This window comes from Spermophilus citellus (assembly GCF_964194105.1).
Source record: "Spermophilus citellus genome assembly, chromosome: 1".
In the NCBI taxonomy this organism is placed as follows: Eukaryota; Metazoa; Chordata; class Mammalia; order Rodentia; family Sciuridae; genus Spermophilus; species Spermophilus citellus.
Genome location: NC_138182.1, coordinates 82,693,380 through 82,710,369, shown reverse-complemented (window position 1 = coordinate 82,710,369; position 16,990 = coordinate 82,693,380). Strand labels below are relative to the sequence as shown.

General features: G+C 36.3%; 1 protein-coding gene across 8 annotated transcripts in view; it reads right to left on the bottom strand.

Moving 5' to 3' along the window:
- Window positions 1–10,817, bottom strand: part of RBM26 (RNA binding motif protein 26) — an 86,931-nt gene extending 76,114 nt beyond the window's left edge. For 3 of the 8 annotated variants that reach the window (XM_081283111.1, XM_081283112.1, XM_081283113.1), the window contains exon 1: window positions 9,082–10,817. In XM_081283111.1, coding sequence (XP_081139237.1) covers window positions 9,082–9,152 — 71 coding nt within the window. In that variant the 5' untranslated portion in view covers window positions 9,153–10,817. The remainder of the gene's footprint in view (window positions 1–9,081) is intronic. The other 5 variants (XM_081283108.1, XM_081283109.1, XM_081283114.1 and 2 more) reach the window with 3 other exon arrangements.
- Between the last annotated feature and the right edge of the window lie 6,173 nt (window positions 10,818–16,990).

Genomic DNA, 16,990 nt, shown 5'->3' with positions numbered 1-16,990 from the left:
AAGGGGGAAAAATAGACACATTACACAGATGAACAAGGTTTAAATGACAAGTCTGCTTCTCACCAAAAACAACAGAAGACAGAGGCAATGAACAATGTTATAAAACAGCTGAGAAGTGAAAAACTGGTGACCAAGGTTCCCCCGTAAGAGGGAAATAAGACAATAAACTAAACATATAATAGATTAAAAAAGAAACATAAATAAAAATGTGAAAGAGAAAAAGGAAACAATAAAAAACCTAACATTCTTTAGAATGAAGAAAATTGACAAACTATTAGAAAAATTGAACAAGAAAATAAAAGAACAAAATTATCAACAAAAAAAGTAAAACACAGTAAATCCTATAGTCATTAAATGAATGACTACAATGTAAGCAACTTTGTTAATAGTTTTAACTGCTAAACAGGAAAATTCTTGAAAATGACACATAAAGACACAGAATACCTATTAAAGACTGATTTTGTGTAATCAACCAACCTTCCCCAAACCAAAACTTCAGTCTTAGATGGCTTCACTGGTGAAGAACACAAATAACTAAGAAAAAAATAATAATAATTGTAAAATTTTTCAGAAAAATAGGACAGAATGATTCTCCACTTTTTTTTAGTATTAGCAAATCAAATCCAGCAATTGTTTTTTTTTTAAAAATAATACACCATGATCAGAGGATTTATCACAGTAAACGCAAGGCTAGATTAACATCTAAAAGTCAACCCATGTAAATATACCACTCTAACAGATAAAAGGGAAAAAACACAATATGCTCATTTTAACAGATGCAAAAAAAATAATAATAATTTAACAAATCCAATACCCTTACATTACAAAAACAGCAGTTAAAAGAGAATTTCCTCAATCTGGTAATATACCACTAGCAGAATATGTGCCAGGGAGGAAAAAAAAAAAAAAAACAGAAGATTTGTAAGACCTCGACACAGAAAAGAATAAAATTTGCCCGTATATTGGTAAAATTTCTCAGAAAGAATCATAAGTAACAGATCTCAAACACCCCACTACTTACACAAACCAAAGACACTAAATATAATCCTAAATTAAAAATAAGCTTCTAGCCGGGCGCAGTGACACATGCCTGTAATCCCAGCAGTTTGGGAGGCTGAGGCTGGAGGTTCACAAGTTCAAAGTGAAGTGCTAAGCAACTCAGTGAGACCCTGTCTCTAAATAAAATACAAAATAGGGCTGGGGGCAGGCATTGTAGCTCAGTGGTAGAGCGCTTGCCTAGCAAGTGTGAGGCACTAGGTTTGATCCTAAACACCACATAAAAATAAATGAATAAAATAAAGGTCCATGCATCTAAAAAAATAAACATAAATAAATAAATAAATAGTTTCGTACCTATCTGCAACTAAAAAAAGAAAAAGAAAGAAAAATACATCTGGGGATGTGGTTCAGTGGTCAAGTGCCCCTGAGTTCAATCCCCAGTACCCCCCCCAAAAAAGGCATTTAACAGTTTGTAAAGTGAAAGGCATTTTCTTACATAAATAAGGTAGTAAGAGAGTAATAAACCTAGTAGGAAGGGTTTACTGTATCTTGTTTCTTTTATTCATTCCCTTTTCTTGGGGACAAAGAAAGTATTATGAAAAAAAAATATTCCTGGAAGTCATTTTGCTCAAGCTTGAGTTATGTCATTCTCAATATGTTCACATCACACATGAGAATATCTTACTTTCCACTTTACTGATAATACTATCACTGTCTCTTGATTTATACATATAAAATGATTTTGAGAAGTACTATAAAAATGCTGAAACAAAAAAAATGCTAAATTTAAATTTAATTAGTCAGGAACTCACAGTGAAAAATCAAATAAGAATGTAGCAGTAAAATGTGGTCATAAGATTCAACTTGTCAAAAGTTAAGGGAATGAAAGGGTAATAAAAAGCATTTTGGCCAATAATTAATTGCAAAAATATTAACTCTTCTACAAACTATAAAATTTATCAGATTAACATTACTGAAAGCAACTCTTTTTTGTGCAGCTCTATGAAAGCAGCAATCCTGAACACTGTACCATGTAATAATACTTTACTGAGTAGATATTAATATTCTTCAATGTCTTCCCCCCCACAAAAACTAAGTTACCTGAATAACTTTAAGCTTAAACATTTTCTCCTCTTGAAGGTACTATGAAGTAAAAATAGAGAAATAGGTCCACAGATTATTTAATCTGCAAACTGCTCATATAAGTATTTCTCTGAAGCAAAATTCAACGTGACAGAGAATGGAAGTTGAGTTCCATCAAGAGTAAAAATGATTACATGAGAAGAAAAACAAAAGTAGGAATATAAGTAGAAAGATAATTTAAGCAGATCATTAGATTCTGTAAGCCAAGCTAAAAAGAATGCAATTTATTATCTAGAAATGCTGAAAATCTGGATTAAACAAAAGGATATTAAAAAGGTTGGAGCCAGATGCTGTGATATATGCCCAAAATCCAAGCAACTTGGGAAGCTGAGATAGGAGGATCACAAGTTCTAGGCCAGCCTCAGCAACCTGGCGAGGCTGTCTCAAAAAAAAAAAAAAAAAAAAAAAGAACTGTGGAATGTAGTTCAATGATAAAACATCCCTGGGTTAAACCCTTCTACCAAAATAAATAAAATAAAAAAGGTTGGGTATCCACGTCAAAAGAACTGGAAGGGAGAAAGACCAAAGACAGGAAGATTTTGTTAGGAAACAAATTGTGCTGGTAGAGATATAAGGAATATGAGCTTCCTATTAAGCAATGTCACTAAGAATTGTTAAAAGAATGAGATAGGACCTGATGATTAAGTAGGGGGACAAGAAATGGAGGGAAGAGATGCCAAAATGTAAAATTTCAAGCCTGGATAATCTGCAGAAATGAAATTAAATGAAGTGAACCTAGAGAATGTTTCTTTTCAGAAATGTAACTGAATGTTCAGGTGACAGATGCAGGCAATTGGAAATAAGAGCTTAAAGTTTTGAGAAGTAGTTTAGTAAACATTTATGTGAAAAATAAATGTCCACAGTAGAAGTTCTCACGTGGAGTCCATTAACAAGCTCTGAAATTTGAAGAAAATGTTTTAAGTATATTTATGCTCAGGAAGGGAGTCTTTAATCATTCTTTGGATCTTAAGCACCAATGGCAGATTATTAAACAGAAACCATCTATAGCAATTATCTTAGTCCATCTGGCTGCAATAATAAAATATTCCAGACACGGTTATGTTTAATGAACACAGACTTTTTAGCTCCCTGTTCTGGATGCTGTGAAGTCAAAAATAAGGGCATTAGAAGGCTTGGCAATTCTGATCCCAAGGCAGAGCCTAGAAGAAAGGAACACACTGTTCCTCACAGAATGGCAAAGAAGCAAAAGGGGGTTAAAAAGGCATTAATCCTACCCATGAAGACAGTCTTTATGGCCTAATCACCTCTTAAAAGGTCCTAATTTAGCTGGGCAGGGTGGCACACACCTGTAATCCCAGCAGCTTGGGAGGCTGAGGCAGGAGGATCACAAGTTCAAAGCTAGCCTCAGCAGCTTAGCAAGGCCCTAAGAAACTCAGTGAGACCATGTCTCTAAATAAAATATAAAAAAAGGCTGGGGATGTGGCTCAATGAAACACCTCTGGGTTTAATTTCTGACACCCCCCCCCAAAAAAAAGTCCCACATGTTTATGTGTTATATGAACCATTAAAATTTGAACATGAGTTTTGGAGGGGACAAAACACTCAAACCACAGCAGAAATGAGTAAGACATCAAGAGTAAAAATGATTACATGAGAAGAAAAAAAAAATCAATGTAATGACTTTGAAAAATACAATTCAGAGTCAAGAAAAGGAATTAAAGTCCATAAGACTAATTTAAAAGAAAGAGAGCCAAAGTATCAGGGATCCAAGCAAATAGGAAGTTAAATACGAAGTTAAAAAGGCACCAAAAGGCTGCAGGTATACCTCAGACACAAAACCCTACATTCAATACTCAGTACCTCAAATCATCATTAACATTGTCTGATGTTACACACACAGGTCAAAGAATATAAAAACTTCAGTCTTTTTTTTTGTAGTTGTAGATAGATGGCATGCCTTTTTGTTTATTTTTATGTGGAACTGAGGATTAAACCCAGTGCCTCACATGTGTAAGGCAAGCACTCTGCCACTGAGCTACCACCCTAACCCCTAAAACTTTAGTCTTTACATTTGGTAAACATAAATTCATTGATAACACTGAGGTAAGCAGTTTTGGCTGAATATGCATGGTAAGAAATTATATTACAAGGGATTAAGAAATAGGGCAAATAAGCAAAAAGTGTTGGATTTCACAATTTAACAGTGAAAGGAAAATGAAGCCAGCAAAAAAGTGACTAGAAGAAAAATACAATTTTATTTTTGCTACTACTCTTGTTGAGTCTTTCTTCCTTATGGAATAGAAAACTGACTCACTTTGCCAAAAGGAGCCAGTAGAAAGGGAAAGATACAAAGAGGTCAACATGATCAAAATTTCAGAAAGAAAAAGATCATTTTGCAAACTCCAAAGAACACTTATTCCTCTAGGTTAGGAACAAAATAAACTTTAATGTGGTGAGAAAGGTAAAGGTATACTTGATAGTAACAATTGTGGATAATGGGGAAAACACCACAAAAACTCCAAGGAAGTTTCATGATTAATCTCTGCTAAGGATCAATAACCACTATGCTAGAATTTTGTCTTTTTCAATAAAGTTACTAGGAAAATATAAAAGTAAAAAAGTACATATAGAAATTGAAAAAAAAAACCACTATTGTGTAGTAGTAAATTAAGAATAGTCATGGCTCTAGAGTTAAAAAGCTTGAGTTCAAACCACTGTGAAGAAGTATCAACTGTGCTTCAGTGCCTCAGTGTCATCTTCTGCAAAACACAGGTAACAATGTCTAATAAAACCTGGAATACAAAACATTTAAAAATGCATGCAAATGTCAAGATGGTAGTGGCAGCAGTATTAGGAGAGACAATACAAACAATAAAAATAGTAGTGAAACCTATTAGTGCTTAATCAACCAGTATGTAAGAAAGAGGGAAAAGCTAGGTTCTTTAATATGTGTCTTACTAAATCCTTGCAATTACAGACAGAAACCAGTATATTTCTCCCTATTATATTCAAAAAGAAAGGACAAGTTAATTTGCCTAGCACTCAGCTAATAAATGGCAAAAGTGAAATCTGAATATTGATCTATGTAGACAAAAGGCTTCTTCTCTTTCCACTACACAATACTACCTCCACAGCATCTCACAAAAGCAAAAGAGGAGGTATTCTATTCTTCCCAACTAAACTCCAGAATCTGAGCAAACATTAAATCTATCCTGCTGTTTTCTGAAAAACTGAAGAATCTGATTACTACATCTTGAGGTGTATTTAAAAAAAAAGTCTATAATATTATTAAAATGTGGACATTTAGTGATTGTAAGCCTATGAAAAAAACTTTTAAAATAGAGCAGAAAACTTTTTATATTTAAAAAACAAACAAAAAAGAACAAAAGAGTTTAATTTTTTGTCCAAGGACTTCACATGAATGTTAGAGGACAGACTAGCATTGAAGTTTACATTATTATTAACAAGTATGACTAAGCAAATGCTTGAGACAACAAATGACATTTTAATATCTACATTTTCAATAATTTAAAAAACAAACTTAAAACACTGATCCAACTACAGAACTCATAACCAAATAAAATACAGACTTACAAACTTTTATTTCATGCTAAAAATGCAACCAGGCATTCACCCAACCTCATCTCCGTCAATCTGAAAACTCATCTGCCCTAAAACCTTTCATTGGCTTCCCTCTATCCTTCAATAACATCCTAAATTCTTAACATGACTCAACAAAGTACTATGTGATCTAGCTCCTCTCTCTGGAACTCTGTACTACTATTCTTATTTCGCTCTTTTTTCGATTTCTTTGAATCCCTCCAAGACACCTTTTTTCTCTTTTTAGGACTTCTGTACAATCTGTTCTCCTAAACCTTGAGAATGGCATGCTTTCATGGATCTCTGTTTCCATTCTTTTACCCTAGCAAACTGCTCTTCATCCTTCCAAGTTGAGATCAAATGTTAGCATGCTAGCAAGGCCTTTCCTTACCTCCCCATGTATTTTCACATAATTTATATATTTTGACTTTTAAAAAAACCCCACAATTTTGTAATTTCTTGTTCAACATCTGTCTTCCCTTCCAAATGGTAAATGATATGAAGACAGTCATTTTGTGTCTTGTTTCCTAATATTTCCCCAATATCTGGCACACCGATGAACACTTGAGTAATAGGTCAAGTGCTCAAATAAAATTTGCAGAATTAATCATTTAAAATTTGTGATAAATCCAAAACCATAAAATACTAACATAAGTCGCTTAAAAGTTCTATATAAATCTCAAGTTGTATCTTATCCTTGGTTTTTCCTATGCTCCTCTCTCAAACAGGTGTAGTTTTTCAATTACAATGTTAAACTGAAGCCAAAAAAAAAAACCCATTGGATAACAAACTAAAGTTAGAAACCACTTGTCTTAAAAAGAATTATGATAAGTTAAGTCATCATCTAAAAGAAATGGAACTAAAGAGAGAGCAACACAAGTAGTTGCAAATAATCTCTTTCAGGTTAATGAAAAAAAGGGGAACTGACGGTACAGCTGATTTGAAACTGAATACTCAGTTGTTCAAATTTAAAAACTGAATGTTTACAAAAAAATGGAAGTTATGTCAACCCAAAACATTTTCCCAAATTTTCTTTTAACTTCTTATCAAGTGCTAAGCACGTATCAGGCAGTGTTCTATGATTTTCTTTATATATATTATTCTCCCCATTCTACAGGTGAGGAAACACGGGCATTAACTTATTGAATATGATACAGCTGCTAGTTAAGTGGCAGAGATACAAGCCATTAGGCCCTAGAGTTCTTCCCTCTCAACTCCTATGCTGTGCTCTTTTCATCCCACTGCAATAGAACTACTTTTTTTTTTTTATCTTTGTTGATTTGGGGTTTTCTTGGGGTCCTAGGGATTAAACCTAGGGCCTTGAACACATTAAGAACATGGTCTATCACTAGGCTGTATATTCCAGCCCCCTGAAATAAAACTTCCGTCTGCACTATTCCACTCAAATGAAACTACTTTGCCAGGATTACCAATGACCTCCACCTTGCCAGATCTAAGGGCCACTTATCTGCCTCTATCTTTTTTCATCCATTCTGCAGTTTTCTATCAAGTTAATGATTCTCTTCTGTCACACATTTGTTCTTTCTTTAGTTAACATACAGCCCAGTTTTTCTACTTCAGTTCTAGGCCTTCCCTCTTCCCTAAGCACGCTTCCCAGGACATCTCCCACAATACTATGACTTTATATATCACCTGCATGACTACAAATTTCTCTAGTGCTGACCTGAGTTCTAGAATCATATATCCAACTTCCTAATTGACATCTCATTTAGGTGTATAATACCTCATACTTAATAATCAAAGCCAATCACTTTTCCCTCCTCCCCCAACCTGTTCTCTTTCAGCCTACTATCACCCATCCAGTTGCTTAGACTAACTTCTTTGGCATCATCCTTGATTTCCCTTTCCCTCATCTCCCATAGCCAATCTATCAGCACATTCTATTAGATCTACTTAAGAAATATATTTGGTTACTTCTGTCTCCACTATCTAATGCAAACAACCACATCTCCATCAGAATAGGTTCCTTCATCTCATTCTTTCCCCCTTAATCTCCTTTAAACAAAGCAGGCAGAGTTAAATCAGTCCTTGCCTGCTTTATATCTTCTAATATCTTTGTATTACACTTTAAATAAAATCTTGATTCCTCATCACGGACTAAAAAATTCTATATGACTTGGCCCTGCTATTTCTCCAACTTCATGTCTTTCCACTTCCCCATCACAAGATACCTTACAGCCACAATGGCCTTTCTCTTCCTTGGAACACAACAGGATCATGTCTGCTACTGGGCCTTTGCATCTGCTCTCCATTCTGCAAAGAATGGTCCTTGCTCAGACTTTCACACAGATGGTTCCTTCCCCTCTTTAAATGTTGCTAAAATGTGACCTATTCAAAGGCCTTCTGTCTGACCATCCTATGTGAAGTAGCCCCAATTCTAATCACTCTTTTACATGATCCTCTATTATTACAATGATCATAACACTATTGATACTATCAATATCTGAAATGGACCTATTCACTTGTTTATTACATCCTGTAGCTTTGAAACTTAAAAGCTCTGTTCCCAAAGCCTCTCACAGTTCATAACAGGAGCTTAATAAATGTCTTAAATAAATGAATTTCCCCTTTGTATTTCAATTTGCTGACTGTAAACCAACCAAATCCGATAAAGCACTCAGTCCATGATTTATTTTGTATTAACAGGTAAGTGTTTGAAACACTCCTTAAAATTTCCAACAGAAGACATTTCGGAACTCTAAACTCACCCGTAAGCCCAGGCCACTTACAGCATTCCACTTAACTAATATTCCAGATGGATGGAGACTGAATTTTCTCCCACCTCTCCAAGTGAACAAACGTGTAGGCGGGAAAAGGGAATTTTACTGGGAACCCTAGCACCTGTTACATCTTCAATCAGTTAAGAGAAGTGGTGCAGATGAGCCAGACAGCACATGGGAGACGTGGCCTTTCTTTTAGTGATTGTATTTAGGTGAAACATGAGATATTTAACTAGAACTGTCCTAATGTCTAATAGAGGCCATCCATTTCATTTTTTAAAAAGTGAAATAGTCTTAGGGCAGGAAATTATGCTCGAATTCACTAAAAGAAAAAGAAACGGATTTTGAGGCCCTCAGAAAACGTGTGTGCGAGGAGGTTGAGGTCGGTCTACACATAACGGGAAAACGAGAGACACACCGGTTCAAAATTCAGCTCCCTAATAAAATAAAGCTCAGCTCAGGCTATCGCCGTTATACTTGGACCTGGACGCGAGAGTGGCGGAGGAGAAAACAGCCCTGGGACCTCTGATCACCGTTTCGGCCTCCACCGCAGGCACTTTGGGGAAACACCACAGATCTAAGTGTCTGCCTATCCACCACAGCTATCTCTGCAAGGAGATATCCCCCGGATACTCACATGGGTTCGAGAGTCTTGCTGAGCCAGGACTTGAGTGCCTCGAAGTTTTCAATGATCATTTTAGAAACCATCCACGGGGCCCCGAGGCCCGTCACACTCCTCCGCCCGCCCAGGTCGCGGCCGCTACGGCCGCCGCTGCCCCCGCCCCCTCCTCCGCGCGCCGCCCGCGCGGGCCGCGGTGGGAGGCGCCGGTGGCAGGTTCCCGCGAGCCCCGATCGGCGAACAGCTCCGCGGAGGATCGCCGCAGGCCGCGAGTCCTCGGGGTGCTAGGAGCTCCCCGTTCCCGGACCCCGGCTTGGGCTGAGGCAGCAACGGTTTGCCCGGGCCCTCCCCCTTCCCTACTCCCCAGCGAGTCTTCCCGAACCGGGAGCGCGAAACGCGCTTAGACCCGGGCTTCCTCTGAGCTTCGGGACTAGGTGCTTGTTGGCAACGCAAGAGGCAAAAGTTAAAAAAGCGAAGACGAAGGGCAGCTCAATGGAAACGATTCGGGGGGTCTTCCCGGCTCCCAGCACCCCCAAGAAGATGGCTGCCGATAAATCTCGCGAGAATTAATGAAGTCTCGCGGTGACTCCCGGAGGCTGTCGGGAAGAGACGTAAATTCGGCGGAGTGCGCCCTGGACAAGTAGGATGGTTTGGTTTGTGCGTGTCTGCGTGGTTTGCGTGCCTGGTTCCGTTTTACCTTGTGGCTCTCTTAAAGGCTAAAGACGAAACCTGATTACGAGATCCGAAAGGCAGAATCTGCGAGAGCTTCAGCTCACCCTCAGTATGAGGGCTGTCGCGTGTCAACTGGCAAGAATAAGCGGGGTGGAGAGCCCCTTGAGAGCGGTCTGCTGCGCATGTTTACCTTAGTATCCTACCAAAACCTTATACTGCGTGATGTGGACGAGATTGGAAAACACGGGCTAGCCTAAGCTAAACCACTAACTCTCCAAAGGATTAGTGTCCTCTCCAAAATTACTCGACTTATAGACAAAACCCTAATGACCTAGGGATGCCCCCAAGACAAAACTTGAAGTAACTTTTCCTGAAGTAACTTTACCTGAAAGATAAGCGGTGGGGTGTTCCTTTTAAAGTAGAGCGGATTTCTCTATCTCAAGAGAAATTACCTTGTATCAAAAAAGAGAGCTTTCATATCACATCCTCAGAAAGTAAACTTCCCTTCAAGTTTGATTCCTGAGTTCTATTTATTTTATGCTCCCGTTAAGACTAAATGGAACTTTGCAAAGGGTCTAAAATTCATGAACTATAATTGAAATGAAAATATTCACAAACTGAAGACAGTTAATAGACCAATAAAGTTCTGTATGGGAGACCCAGTAGTAGACTAAATTGTCCTTATGAACTCTGAGTTTATAATTTCCTAGAATGAAATGCCCTTAAGCATTAAGTGGAAAAAAAAATCAAGTACAAAGCTAGACATTTATTCTAAAATATAGAATCTAGAGTAGAATGAAAATTAGAATCCAGCTACTGAATAACCAAGTGTTAAGTGATTTAGATAAATGAAATAAGCCAGAAACAGAAGTACAAACATTCATGATTTTACTTACTTGAGGTTTCTAGAGTTATTGTAGTGAGAGAAAAATGGAAAGGTGGTTCCCAAGAATGAGACATGAAAAAGGAGGCAGGGAGAAAAGGACATCAGTTATTTTTCATTGGAGATAGCATTTCAGTTTGGAATGATAAGAGTTATTATAAAGAGGAATGGTGTTGCTGTTTGCACAACATTTTGAATATATTAAATGCCATTGGATTGTATAATTAAAATGATAAGTGTTATGTTGCATATGTTATAATAAAATTTATAATTTTAATGTTGTTGAGAGAATGAAATCTTATTTTGTTTTATAGCCTTTCCACTGTCTGACTTCACCAATATTTTCAAACTAGTCACTAACTGTTCCATAACTCTGGTTCTCCACACAAGCCTTTCAAACGTCTATCAAATACCAGAGAGTCCAAGTAAATTGATTGCTCATGTTATTTCCCACAAAGAATGCCTCCACTTCTTTTTCTAACTGCTCAAACTTTTCCCATCCTTCTCTAAGACCAATGCTACTGTCATGTTTTAAGGTCTTTTCTGGCTCTTCCTAAACAATAGCAATAGTTTATTAATCTCTGTGTTTTAAGCTGCCCTCATATCAGTTCATCTTCAATTGCCTTCATCGTCATTGCCTTTAACAGCAATAATTCTAAAACTTGGCTCTAATCATGTCAAAAAAGAGAGCTTAAAATTTTCATCATCTTCCACATTGTATTCAGGATAAACAGAATTTTTAACATCCTGTATAAAGCCTTTCCTGTATCAAACTCCTTCCTAGTTGCCTAGAAACTTCTATCAAAACCTTTCAGCCTTTTTTTTCCTAGTCATCCTGAACTAGTTTAAGTTCCTTGAAAGAACTGTTCTCTCACTAAACTGAGCCATTGCAAAATGTTCCTCTCTTTGTCATTTGAAAGATTCCTACTTACCTGTCAAAATTCAGTGCATATAGTCACCTTCAAAAATCCATCCCTGACCTTCCAGCTTTAAAGTGATAGTCCTTCTCACATCAGCCTGTGCTTGCTTCTATGAATAAAGCCCTCATTGTTTTAATAATTATCCTATTATCTGTTTCTTTTGACTATAACTTTAATCCTCTACTTCAACATCAGCCCCTGATATATAGAGTCAGTTCTTAATCACAGTAGTTGGGTTCCATAAACATCTGCAAATCCTCAATTAGCAAATATAGAACCATTTCTCCTAGGGGAAATGCAGGATTAGATTCCTGTGAGCCTCTAGTCACATTTTTGTCAATTGGTCAACAAATAATCGTGATTTCTGTGTTTCTGTTTAAAGCATCTTATTTAATATATATATATTGGTGATTCATTAACATTGAACTATAGCAGTATAACTCATGCCTAATCAAAGCTTATGTAATACATGTATTTTTCTCTATAAGAAACATCACAGCCTTCTTGCATATAATTAAACAGCACTCCAGAATTATACTTTCGGATCATTTCAAACAGTAAAATTATCAACAAAAAAGCACAAAATTTTGTTTTTAAATGGTAATAAAGAGACTGAGAAGGAACACTTGTCTCCAGTATGAGAGTTAAAAAAAATAAGGCAGAGGATCCCCTTGTTCAACCTCAGCGGGGAACATGAACATTGGGTGACTCAAATTTTTCACCAAATATTTCACAAATACAGAATCTGCAAATAATAAGGTTCAACTATATTTTTTGAACAACCAAGGGAAACCCTATCATTTCCATTAAATCTTTCCTGCCCACTATAGGTGACAGCAATCTCTTCAGCTAAATCCAAAGAACAGTGCTTGCTACCAGTCCCTCATTAGTCATTGTTGCTCTCTAGCATGCTGTTCCTCAAACATCAATTATTGATCCCACATTATGTCACTGGTTCATTTTCTTTGATATTTCAAAGATGGAAAAATAGCTAATGTGATAATTGGTACTACTCAAAGAAGACAAAACAACCACCGTAGACTACTTTCTCTATTCAGTAACATGAACATTTGAAATGTTCAGTATTTAGTTAACCAATTATCATTTCCAACACATCATGCTCTTTGAAAGGCCTGTGAGTTTGTTCATACTATTCCTTCTGTCTGGGATGACTTTCCTTGTTTCTCAAATGCCATTTCCTCACTGATAACCTATACCAAGGTATTTTCCCCCTTTGTTCCTGGCTGTATGAGTTAAAACATTTTATTTAGTTTTCTCATCTTTCTCAGCTCCTTAAGGACTCAGACTCAAGCTTATTCTTCTTTGTACTTCCTGCACTTAACACAATATCTGAAAAAGAAAAAAAGTTTATTGAAGGATATATGCTTCATTATAAATAGGAAGGAAACAGAGTCTGGAAAAAATATTTAGATTGGCAAGATAATGATGTATTATCTAGCATACCTGTATCTCTATGGTTTTTTTTTTTTTTTACCATGAGTTGTCTTCATCTTTTAACTTGATTCCAGGAGTATTTTCTATGGTATTTTACCTCCTTCTTATTTCTTCCAGTTTTCTGTTCTAAATGATAGATATAGTATTACTCTCTGTAATGCTGTTGGAATATTGTTTTAAAACTCAGCCACATGAAGCAAGATAGAGACAAGAACATTTCAGGCACATATAATAGTTTTGTGGGATGTTCCTGAGGTAAATAAGATCCACAATCTTAAAGAAGGCCCGAGAGGTGGGAGGTATCAAGGTTGGGGAGGGGGACAGCTGTAGGTCAAGTTAGAGGGGGAAAAAAGATCATGTTAAGATTTTTGTACTGAATTTTATTTAAAATAAAATAGCCCCTGAAGGATTTTCAGTGTGACAAAATCAATTAAAAACATGAGCACACCACACAGAGAACTTAATTAAATTTGAAATTTTTAAAATAAAAACATAAAGGCGGTAATTGTCCTTTAATATAATAACCCAGAATTTTTATTTCCCTAGAAATAATATCAAGGTTATGTTACAAAGGAAATATATTTTCTAATCTGAGAATGCAAAGAAGAATAATGCTTGCTGGGGTGAGGTATTGTTAAACCCCTACGCAAAGAAAAGAACACCAACTCCAATTTTAAAGCAAATTAAAGCAAGCTTGTATTGGTGTACACTGGAGCTGGCCAGGGCTATCTCTCCCAAAAACCCTGAGCTAGAGATCAGTACCCCAGCTCTCCAGGAACACAGTTTTATAGCACAAAAAGTTGCAAAATGGGGGAGTCTTGAGAACTTACAGATAACAGGATTTTAACAAGCATAATACAAAGGCAGATAGTAGGTTAATGATCTACATGGCTTAACATTTCAAGGAAGGGAATAAATTTAGATTTCAACACCAGAATTTATGATGCGCCACTGAGGTTTCAGGGAGGGTTGTTATCTGGTCAGGGGAAGCCAGGCATGGGTGAGTGCAAGGCACGGGCAGCAATTCCAAACAAGTTTAGAAATCATAGTAATTTATAGTAAAACAGAAATTAACTTTTCATGACTTTGTGACAAGATGGTTCCCAAACTTAAGATGGAATTAGGCTGGGTTCATCAGTATGTCATAGGTAGGAGATGCTTTAGCAATTGTCATTGATACATACTGGGATCAGAAGACCTACTGCCATTTTCCCCTCATAGAACCAGAGCACTTCTGGTATCAAAGAGTTTGGGGATAATCACCAACTCCTCATTGGGCGATCTATTCATATCCATAATTAATTATAATGATTCCATCCCCAGTGCAGAGTTGTTGTGGAAATATTGTATGTGGATATGGCCATGATGAATAGTAATCAAAACATAAAAAGGATAAAGATTCATATGTACATATATTGCATATTCATTACAAACACCCATTTATATATAAAATCTTGTACAAATTGCCACAAATAATGAAATATGATAGAGGTAAGTGTAAATCTTAATGTGAGAGAGGCAATATAAAAACTTTCAGTGACATGATGTGATACGTATGATCAAAGTAATTCAAAATGGAGTAAGGGGAGAGAGTATCAATGAAACAGGATTGACTACAAGTCCATTATTGGTGAAACCGGATAATGGGAGATTACACTTCTTTTAGCTTTTAAATGTGTTTGAAGTTTAAAAACTTATTTAAAAAACTTATTAAGGCAGGGAGACCTAGAAAAAACAAAAAGATCTGGGAATGCCTAACAGACTGGCTAGACCATGAGAAAAGAGACTTCGCCTATCTTGTTTACAGCTTTCTCTAATGACTAGAGAAATTTGTAGCACTTAGTATATTCTTAATAGACATGGAACTAATGAACACTGGAGAATAAAATGTGATCCTGGAGGAGAGTCTGACATCTCAGACTGAGGGGCAAGAACTCTGGGCTTTATTCATCTATCCTACAACATATGGTATTCTATTAGCTGTTGTAAGGATAAATACTTCAAGAAAGCCACCCCCAAGAGAAAGGCGATCACAAACTTTCATCTTGGGGTTCCCTAACAAGTAGGTATTAACATGCATATATATATATATATATATATATATATATATATATATATATATATATATATTGATCCCTACAGAGTTGTTCATAAGGTCTCTATCATATTTCATTCCTGTTTATTTCAACAAACATTTATTGTATAAAGTGCCTTCAATCTGTACACCAAAATCAGAAGAAAAAATAAAAAGCACAAAGTATATATCCTATCCTCTCATTCTCTAATTGGAGTGGGAGAAGGAATAAATATTCATTTGAGGAAGTTTCACCTCTGCATGCTTTTTTTGGCTCCTTAAGTAGCCTCAGGACAAAACTGTCTGTACAAAGGTAATGATGTAGAACCTGTATTAGGGCTTTTGAAATTTACATCCATTCTTTTGGGGACCAGAACCTGAACAGAGAAAAATATCCGATAAAATTGGAATAACAAATATCAGGCACAATTAAATGTCCTTATGATATACTCTCTTTGAGTTTTGTTTATTCATTGGGGGTAGCAGGGATTTACCCAGGGGCAATTTACCACTGAGCTACATCCCCAGCCCTTTTTAGTTTGTATTTTGAGATAGGGTCTTATTAAATTGCATAGGGTCCTGTTAAGTTACTGAGGCTGGCCTCAAACTGGCAATCCTCCTGTCAGCCTCCGGAGATGCTGGGGTTACAGGTATGCACCACCATTCCCGGCTGAGACACTATCTAAATTTTTAAAGCTGCACCAGCATTGTGTGAGTATGGAGCACTTTTAATGTTACTAGTTTGAATTGTAGTATGTATTAAGTGTAAAATATGCACCAGATTTCAAACACTTAGAAACAATAATGGCAACAATAAAGTAAAATATCTCAATTTTTATATCATTCACACAATAAAATGATAATACTTTGAATATGTTCAGTTAAATAAAATATACAATATTAATGAAATTAATTTTACCTATTTTTTGTTTGTGCCTTGGTTTTATTTTTTTAATGTGACCAATAGAAAATTTAAAACTATATGTGAGGTTCACATACATTTTTGTTAGTGTTTTTCTAAAATGTAAGAATTTTTTTCCTCTCCTTTGGAATAAAATAAAGAACTCAGTGTACAAATAGCACAATTCCTAGTTCTCTTGCTATGTACTGCTTTGGTATGTTTTAGACCCCTTCTATAAAAGTAGTGCTGAAAACACCATTGGCATTTGTTCAGTTTGGAAAGTTCAGGTATGACAAGACTCAAGTTGGGAAGAATATGTGCAAGACAACCAGCCAATACTGAGAACACCACTGTCTCCCTTTGGTGAAATACCAAATAAGGATGGATACTTACTAGCAGATGAATTATTGCATGGAGATGAACACTCACTTGTGAAGAAACCAAAGCATGAATATACAGAGAGAATTTATATTTTGAAGTATCAAACTAAACATGACAAAAATCAGACAGAAGGACTTTCCTACCTGTATTTTACAGTTGGTGTTATTTTTGTTTTCAATATCAAGTGGGAAAGCCATATAATATTTTGGTGTATAAGACCTGTAAAACCTTAATCTCTTCCTATAAACAGTCCATGATATCCTCCATTCTATTCTCTTTTTTTTTTGATTGATTGATTGATTGATTGATTGATTTTTAATGTGGTGCTGAAGATGGAACTTAGTGCCTCACACATGCTAGACAAGTGCTCCACCACTGAGCTACAATCTCAGCCCCTCCATTCCATTCTTTATACAAGTAACCCATATGTGTAGAACATTTACCATACCAACCACACCCTTCCCTTAACTCTTGATCCTTCAAGACTTATCTTCAAAATCACTTTCCCCAGGAAACCTTCTCCTAGGGGGCCCAAGTTGAGACTGTTTATCCCTATTATAATAATGTCATACCAGATTTTAATATTGGTCTGTCTACCACATTAACTTCCTTGAAAGGGGAGGTACTGAGGAATAAAATTG